Raw genomic sequence first — 9,628 nt, 5'->3', positions numbered from 1 at the left:
GCCCCCATGAGCACTGACCTGTGGTGATGGCCTTGCCCCCATGAGCACTGACCTGTGGTGATGGCCTCTCCTTGAGCAGTGACCTGTGGTGATGGCCGTTCCCTCATAAGTAGTGACTTGTGGGGATGGCCTCTCTCCCATGAGCAGTGACATGTGGTGATAGCCTCTCCATGAGCAGTGACCTGTGATGGCCTCTCACCCATGAGCAGTGACCTGTGGTGATTGCCTTGCCCCCCATGAGCAGTAACCTGTGGTGATGGCCTCCCATGCCTCCATGAGCAGTGACCTGTGGTGATGTCTTTGCCTCCATGAGCAGTGACCTGTGGTGATGGCCTCTCCCCCATGAGCAGTGACCTGTGGTGATGGGCTTGACCCCATGAGCATGACCTATGGTGATGACCTCTCCACCATGAGCAGTGACCTGTGATGATGACCTCTCCCCCATGAGCAGACCTGTGGTGATGGCCTTTTTCCCATGAGCAGTGACCTATGATTATGGCCACTGCCCAATAAGCAGCGACCTGTGGTGATGGCCTCTCCCCCATGAGCAGTGACCTGTGGTGATGGCTGCTCCCCCATGAGCAGTGAACTGTGGGGATGACCTTTCCCACATGAACACTGACCTGTGGTAATGGCCTCTCCCTCATGACCAGTGACCAGTGGTAACGGCTGCTCCCCCATGAGCAATGACTTGCGGGGACGGCCTCTCCCCCATGAGCAGTGACCTGTGGGGATAGCTTCTCCCCATGAGCAGTGACCTGTACTAATGGCCTCTCCCCATCATCAGTGATCTATGGTGATGGTCGTTCCCCCATGAGCAGTGACCTGTGGTGATGGCCGTTCACCTGTGAGCAGTGACCTGTGGGGATAGTCTCGCCCCCATGAGCAGTGACCTGTGATGATGGCCTCTCACCCATGAGCAGTGACCTCTGGTGATGGCCTCGCCTCCCAGAAGCAGTAACCTGTGGTGATGGGCTCCCATGCCCCCATAAGCAGTGACCTGAGGTGATGTCTTCTCCTCCATGAGCAGTGACCTGTGGTGATAGGCTTGCCCCCATGAGCCTGACCTGTGGTGCTGGCCTCTCCTCCATGAGCAGTGACCTGTGGTGACAGCTGCTCCCCCATGAGCAATGACCTGCAGGGATGGCCTCTCCCCCATGAGCAGTGACCTGTGGGGATAGCTTCTCCCCCATGAGCAGTGACCTGTACTGATGGCCTCTCCCCATCATCACTGATCTATGGTGATGGTCGTTCCCCCATGAGCAGTGACCAGTGGTGATGGCCGTTCACCTATGAGCAGTGACCTGTGGGGATAGTCTCGCCCCCATGAGCAGTGACCTGTGGTGATGGCCTCTCACCCATGAGCAGTGACCTGTGGTGATGGCCTCGCCCCCCAGGAGCAGTAATCTGTGGTGATGGGCTTCCATGCCCCCATGAGCAGTGGACCTGAGGTGATGTCTTCTCCTCTATGAGCAGTGACCTGTGGTGATAGGCTTGCCCCATGAAGCATGACCTGTGGTGCTGGCCTCTCCTCCATGAGCAGTGACCTATGGTGATGGCCATTCCCCAATGAGGAAGGAGTGGGGATGGCCTCTACCACATAAACAGTGGAGATGGCTTCTACCCTCTCCCCCATCATCAGTGACCTGTGGTGATGGCCTCTCACCCATGAGCAGTGACCTGTGGTGATGGCCTCGCCCCCCAGGAGCAGTAATCTGTGGTGATGGGCTTCCATGCCCCCATGAGCAGTGGACCTGAGGTGATGTCTTCTCCTCTATGAGCAGTGACCTGTGGTGATAGGCTTGCCCCATGAAGCATGACCTGTGGTGCTGGCCTCTCCTCCATGAGCAGTGACCTATGGTGATGGCCATTCCCCAATGAGGAAGGAGTGGGGATGGCCTCTACCACATAAACAGTGGAGATGGCTTCTACCCTCTCCCCCATCATCAGTGACCTGTGGTGATGGTCGCTCTTCCATGAGCAGTGACCTGTGGTGATGGCCGCTCACCCATGAGGAGTGACCTGTGGTGATGGCCTCCCCCCATGAGCAGTAACCTGTGGTGATGGCCTCACCCCCATGAGCAATGACTTGTGGGGATAGTCACTCCCCCATGAGCAGTGACCTGTAGTGATGGCCTCCCCCCCATGAGCAGTAACCTGTGATGATGGCCTCTCCCCCATGAGCAGTGACCTGTGGTGATGGCCTCTCCCCCATGAGCAGTGACCTGTGGTGATGGCCTCTCCCCCATGAGCAGTGACCTGTGGTGATGGCCTCTCCCCCATGAGCAGTGACCTGTGGTGATGCCTCTCCCCCATGAGCAGTGACCTGTGGTGATGGCCTCTCCCCCATGAGCAGTAACCTGTGGTGATGGCCTCTCCCCCATGAGCAGTGACCTGTGGAGATGGCCTCTCCCCCATGAGCAATAACCTGTGGTGATCGCCTCTCCCCCATGAGAAGTGACCTGTGGTGATGGCCTCTCCCCCATGAGCAGTAACCTGTGGTGATCGCCTCTCCCCCATGAGCAGTGACCTGTGGTGATGGCCTCTCCCCCATGAGCAGTGACCTGTGGTGATGGCCTCTCCCCCATGAGCAGTAACCTGTGGTGATCGCCTCTCCCCCATGAGCAATAACCTGTGGTGATGGCCTCTCCCCATGAGCAGTAACCTGTGGTGATGGCCTCACCCCCATGAGCAATGACTTGTGGGGATAGTCACTCCCCCATGAGTAGTGACCTGTAGTGATGGCCTCCCCCCCCCATGAGCAGTAACCTGTGATGATGGCCTCTCCCCCATGAGCAGTGACCTGTGGTGATGGCCTCTCCCCCATGAGCAGTGACCTGTGGTGATGGCCTCTCCCCCATGAGCAGTGACCTGTGGTGATGGCCTCTCCCCCATGAGCAGTGACCTGTGGTGATGCCTCTCCCCCATGAGCAGTGACCTGTGGTGATGGCCTCTCCCCCATGAGCAGTGACCTGTGGTGATGGCCTCTCCCCCATGAGCAGTAACCTGTGGTGATCGCCTCTCCCCCATGAGCAGTAACCTGTGGTGATCGCCTCTCCCCCATGAGCAATAACCTGTGGTGATGGCCTCTCCCCATGAGCAGTAATCTGTGGTGATGGCCTCTCCCCCATGAGCAGTAACCTGTGATGATGGCCTCTCCCCCATGAGCAGTGACCTGTGGTGATGGCCTCTCCCCCATGAGCAGTGACCTGTGGTGATGGCCTCTCCCCCATGAGCAGTGACCTGTGGTGATGCCTCTCCCCCATGAGCAGTGACCTGTGATGATGGCCTCTCCCCCATGAGCAGTGACCTGTGGTGATGGCCTCTCCCCCATGAGCAGTGACCTGTGGTGATGCCTCTCCCCCATGAGCAGTAACCTGTGGTGATGGCCTCTCCCCCATGAGCAGTAACCTGTGGTGATGGCCTCTCCCCCATGAGCAGTGACCTGTGGAGATGGCCTCTCCCCCATGAGCAATAACCTGTGGTGATCGCCTCTCCCCCATGAGCAGTGACCTGTGGTGATGGCCTCTCCCCCATGAGCAGTGACACTGGCAGTGATCTCAGCGCTTGCACTGGGTGCCCTCATCTGCTTCTCTCCTGTGAGTGGCAGGTTTCCTTGATGACTTTGTAGTTTTGTGTTATTTCTGGGAACAGGTAACAGCGGAGGGGAGGAACCATGTCAATCAAGTCATGACATAAGATTATTTGCCGGAGTAACGGACCTCTGTGCTGGAAATGTCGGAGGAGAGGTCTGGGGAAGTCGCCCCCATCATCCTGCAGTCACGGCGCGCGGACTCCTCTGCTGTACACACCGAGGATGTTACCGAGGGGAGGGACGATACACGGGTAACAGAAGCTATAGGGGACACGGCCGGACCGGCTCTCGGCAGCCGGGTGATGACAGGATCCCGGCCGCCCCCAGTATCAGCGCTGACCCGAGGACAGCAGTGAGCCCGGCCGCAGTGCGGGCTGTGTGGGGGAAGGGAGGTCACCGTCGCCCTCTCCCCCTCCTCCCGGCACGTGTGTCCGGCTATTGAGATGCAGCGAGGCGTGAGGTCGGGCGGGGCCGGGCGTGTGCCGCCGCCGGAGGGGAGGGGCGGGGTTCAGGTACATCTGCCGCTCGCTCCTGGCCCCGCCCCCAGCAGCACTCCAGCCGCCGGGCCCGGCCTGGGATTGGCTGCGGCGGTGACAGCTCGGCGTGCGCTCGGAGCATCGCGGGTTATAAAGAGGAGGCGGCCCGGGGGTTGAGGATCCACAGAACGTGCAGCACCTCGGACAGAGCCGGCGAGGCCAGAGCAGCACCTCGGACAGTGCCCGCAGTACCTCGGCGCACCGCCGCCCGCAGACATGCCCAAAGGCTTCCTGGTGAAGAGGAGCAGAAAGTCCCCGCCCGTGTCCTACCGGGTCCGGGATGAGGAAGAGGAGCGCGGCCAGTGGCTGATGATCGCTGCTGTGTCCGGGCAGCGGCCGGAGCTGTGTCCGCCAACAGGAGGGTCTCCGGCCCCGGCCAGTCCAGACCGAGCGGCCCCGGCTCCCCCCTGCAGTCCCCGGCAGCCCCCGGCCGGACAGTACGGGAACCCCGACTCCGTGCAGCAGTCCCTGTCCAGCCCGACCCGCCCGGTGAGCCGCGACTACCTGGAGCGCAGCTTCAGACTGGGCTCCCCGGTGTCCGCAGAGTCCTTCCCGGCTTTGGTGACTTGCATGGAGCCGCTGCTGTACGCGCCCACCGACCTGAAGCTCAGCTCCTCCGGGAACCTGCCGCCGGCCTCCTCCGCCTCCTCCGGGCTGCCCCTGAAGCGTCCGGCCGAGCCCCCGAGCAAGATGAGCGCCCACCCGGCCGCCAAGCCGCCCGCCGCCAAGAAGACCAAAGCCATCCGCAAGCTGACGTTCGAGGACGAGGTGACCACGTCCCCGGTGCTGGGGCTGAAGATCAAGGAGGGCCCGGTGGAGCCGCCCCGCAGCTCCGGCCACAAGCCGCTGGGGGAGTTCATCTGCCAGCTGTGCAAGGAGGAGTACAGCGACCCGTTCTCCCTGGCGCAGCACAAGTGTTCCCGCATCGTGCGGGTGGAGTACCGCTGCCCCGAGTGCGACAAGGTGTTCAGCTGCCCGGCCAACCTGGCCTCCCACCGCCGCTGGCACAAGCCCCGGCCGCCCGCGCCCAGCGCCCCCGCCAAAGACGAGCCGCTCAGTGACCGCGACACCCCGAGCCCCGGCGCCTCCGAGTCCGGCTCCGAGGACGGCCTGTACGAGTGCCCGCAGTGCGCCAAGAAGTTCCGGCGCCAGGCCTACCTGCGGAAGCATCTGCTGGGCCACACCGCCGAGGAGCTGCTGTACCCGGAGGAGCGGAGAGCCAAGAGCCCGGGGCCCATCAACCTGAGCGGCAGCGCCGAGTGCCACCCGTGCCCGGTGTGCGGGGAGACCTTCCCGGGGAAGAGCAGCCAGGAGCGGCACCTCCGCCTCCTGCACTCCTCCCAGCTGTTCCCCTGCAAGTACTGCCCGGCCACCTTCTACAGCTCGCCCGGCCTCACCCGGCACATCAACAAGTGCCACCCGTCCGAGAACCGGCAGGTGATCCTGCTGCAGGTGCCCGTGCGCCCGGCCTGCTGAGAGCCAAAGACTGGCCGCCAGGGGGCATCATGTCTGCCCACCAGACACATGGACACATGGCAGGCTGGGTGCCCCGGGGGAGATGGACTGTGCCTCCCTCCCTGGCGCTGCCACCCTCCCTCCCTGGCGCTGCCACCCTTCACCTCTACTGACTGTTCTCTCGCTGCCAAATGAAGCCCCAGCCAGAGGCGGCACAGCATTATTGTGGTTATTGTGCTTTAAAGCCAGTCACCTGCCCGAGGACTGTGCCCACCTGCTGAGGGAGGCAGCATCCCTGTAGGAAAGCAATAATGTTCTCCAGAGACCACCACTGAGAAGTGAGGCAATGCCGTCCCCTCACCCACCCCGGAGTGGCACCTTGCACTGTCTCGCCACATGTTGGCATTGCACCTCCAGCCTTAATAGGGGAAACATTATTGCTGTGCTGCCTCCCGCCATGCCCAACCATGTAATGGTGCCCGCGCCTCCTGCCCTGGCACCGGACTGTGAGTCTAGCTGTTCTGTAGTCTGTTGTAGGGTGACACAAGACGTCCCGGTGTTCTGTGCGTAGCTCCTGCCGTGTCGGTGGGCTCCTGTTACCTGCCCGCTTCGCCCACTCTCCGTACATACGGTCTCCTGTAATTCTCGTCCCTGTTTCTGTCCGGAGTCCACATCTTCTGCCTTTCGCTCCCAGCCTGTGCCCGACCTGATGATTAGCTTTATAATGGCTGGCGAATGCCGCCGACTCCCGTCCGTCTCGATGTTTTCTGGTAGTGGGGGAGGGGAGACGTTTATTTAGTCTTTAGCCACAATTGCCTTGTCTCATAACTTGTAGAAGAAACGAGAAACTGCCTTGTCCGCCTTCACCAGTGTAGAGGCCACCGGTCACCACCGCCACCGGTCACTGCCGCCTGCCGGGCGCTCACACTACTATCCAAATGTATATGTTAATTTTATCATTAATTATGTTTATTTATTCCTTTATTTATTTATGTGATGACATATGTGACTGCGATTGATCACGCTTTTATTGGAGTATTTTTTGGTAGAACATTCCAGATTTGTAATCTGTTTTTTTTATTTATTTGCCTTCCTTTTCCTTCTATAGTGAAGCATTGAAGGTTTGCGCCTTTCGACATTCCTAAACAAATAGCTATTTCCATTTATTGTGCTTTAAGGGGCAGACGGCTCTTATACGGATAGCCCCTCTTATACGGATAGCCCCTCTTATACGGATAGCCCCTCTTATACGGATAGCCCGTTTTACGGATAGCCCCTCTTATACGGATAGCTCTTAATGTCTAGAAGCAATCTCTTTTCTACATACATTATTTTCTTATCTGCTAGCTGTTTCTAGAGAGCTTCATAGAACTGTTTCCACTGTGTAACAATTTGCTATTCAAATAAAAATATTTTCAAATTCAAATGTTAAAAAAATTGTGACTCTTGTGTTTACTCTACATGATCCATAAAGCAGCAGAGGGGGCTCGTCACACAGAATGTAGCCCCCCCCAATAGCCCAGGGAGACCCCCCTAATGTAGACCCCGTTATTTTGTGATCAGTAGGGAGACCCCTAATGTAGACCCCCATTATTCTGTGATCAGTAGGGAGACCCCCCTAATGTAGACCCCATTATTCTGTGATCAGTAGGGAGACCCCATTATTCTGTAATCAGTAGGGAGACCCCAATGTAGACCCCATTATTCTGTGATAATTCTTATTTCCCACGTATGTTCCCCCTCTGCTGTAAGAGCTGCTCCGCTCCTAGAGATGTCACTATGTATTATGTGTCCCCGCAGGCTATCGAGTAGTTACCCAAAAATGGAGAATAAGGAGCCGATGATTGCAGAAGAACAGGACAATCTAAGAGCAGGAGGGAAATCAATTCTCTATCAGAATCGCAGCATCTGATCACTTTACAATTCTTTACATGTGTATCTGTAGTTATAAACTGTAATATTTACTTGTTGAAATCCTTTTTTTATTATTTGATTATTAATTTTTGGAACATAAAATCTTGTTTTCGAATTATTTTTTCTTTCTTTAAAATGACAATTTAAGAAGTTTATTCTACTAGTCGCATTAATCATCTAACACCGGCTCCCTAAAGTAACCTACTTTACTGAAAGTGTGTAGAAAATCTGTAACATCAAAGTGGGGATGTAGCCTTATGGATATAGATAGCAATGAAACAAAGCGTTACAAGTGGTTTGTGATCTTTAGGGGGCATTACACATTTTTGCACATTCAATCAAATTGTAACGAGACATCCGTTTTGGGGATTACCTGATAAGGATGCGGAAAGTAAAAAAAAAAAAAAAAATTAACGGGGTTTTCAGTCAGAGTGGGACAATAAGTGCCAGCAATCACTAATCCTTGAGTAATTGTAGATTTTGGTTAGCTGGTGGCCTTTTTGGGGCATGTTCTGCATTAGACATTGTGACATTCACACGGGATGGATAATCTAGTCCTACCTCAAGAATTATTTTTGTGCGGAACCACTGCAGTCAGTGAAAGCACAGTTCACATTTGAGAAACCTTTATGCTATGGTCGCACCATCTGCTGGCCGACTTCTTAAAGATATATTTTTGTAATTTTATGTAGCACATGAAGGACTTTCACAAAGAGTTATCCAGTAATGTGCAGCCCCTTTAAGTATTCCTATACTGGATCTCCCTATATGCAGCATTTTATCATTTTTAACCCCATAGTGTTAGATCCATGTGAAATGGAGGCAGTGTTCTTGTATAGACAAGTGAGTGGCAGAACACACAACTTTCTCCATCCATCTCAGCCTGATATATCCGACATGGAGGGAACATCTAAAACGTTTTGGGATGTGTAACAGCGCTGGTTTTATAATAATGTAGTCACACACACAGATTGGCTTAGGAGTCGCTCACACGAGTGTATATCTCAGACTAGTGCTATCCGATGTTTTATCACATAGCACTCGGACCATTGATATACGATGGTGCACTGATGATTTTTTTTTTCTCATGTCTATTCAGCATGAGAAACAAAATTGCAGCATGGTGCGAGTGGCTCTGCAAATCAGATCAAGCGCACTAGGGTGCCAAGGAAAAATGAACTTTGCAAATTGGTAAGTCTCACCCCTCAAATTTGTTCCTTTTGGCATAAGGATTCACCATGTAAAATATGTTGACATTAAATTTAGATTTACCACTTGCTCAAGATTATATATATACACACACACACACACACACACACACACACACACACACACACACACACACACACACACACACACACACACACACACACGCACACTTGGTATCGTCGCGTAGAGAAATGCCCGATCTATCAAAATATAAAATCAATTAATCTGATTGGTAAACGGCATAACATACCATACATAACGCGGGACATGCATGACGATAAATACTAAACAAACATTTAAAACTGCAATATGATGTGCCATTGAGCAACCAGTAAATGATAACTAATCTTAAAAAAAGAAAATTATAAAATATCTATGACCAAAAAGGAACAAAATTAGGAGGTCAGACCTTCAAAAACTTGCTACTTAATTTTTACCATGCATTTCCTTGGCACCCTAATGCGCACCCATGGGTGGGTGGAAATTATCAGACATCTGAGTGCAGTCCGATTTCTGCAGACTCACAGAATGGGGACGATGGCAAAAACTTGGTTTCTATCTTCACACTTGTGCTATAATTCTCTCATCCAAAAAAATCAGATCACACTAAACTGAAACTCGGATCAGACTTTGGTCCGAGTGTCATTTATATAATCAATTCGACTTCTCCAGGAAGTCTGTTTTATTGTTTGGAGTTCCGAGAGAAAGAGGAGAGAGACTCTGCTTCCTTTGGCAGCCCCCAAGCCCTTATTACGACCGTTTTACAGCACCAAAGTTTGGGTCCCCATTGACTTCTATGGGGTTCGGGCTCTGGATAAGAGTTCTGGCACCCGAACCGAACTTTGGAGTAAAGTTCGGTCGAACAAGATGAAATCCAAACATCGATGGGTCATCCATAGTAGTGACCTCTAAAACTGAC

At 54.3% G+C, this 9,628-nt stretch overlaps 1 protein-coding gene across 1 annotated transcript; it reads left to right on the top strand.

The window, feature by feature from the left end:
• Positions 1 to 3,736: 3,736 nt before the first annotated feature.
• On the top strand, positions 3,737 to 6,691 carry INSM1 (INSM transcriptional repressor 1). The gene has a single exon (XM_077282792.1). The coding sequence runs from the start codon at positions 4,348 to 4,350 to the stop codon at positions 5,605 to 5,607; it is 1,260 nt and encodes a 419-aa protein (XP_077138907.1). The 5' UTR covers positions 3,737 to 4,347; the 3' UTR covers positions 5,608 to 6,691.
• Positions 6,692 to 9,628: the final 2,937 nt, after the last annotated feature.

Source organism: Ranitomeya variabilis, chromosome 2 (assembly GCF_051348905.1).
Source record: "Ranitomeya variabilis isolate aRanVar5 chromosome 2, aRanVar5.hap1, whole genome shotgun sequence".
In the NCBI taxonomy this organism is placed as follows: domain Eukaryota; kingdom Metazoa; phylum Chordata; class Amphibia; order Anura; family Dendrobatidae; genus Ranitomeya; species Ranitomeya variabilis.
This window is presented reverse-complemented; position numbering and strand designations above follow the sequence as displayed.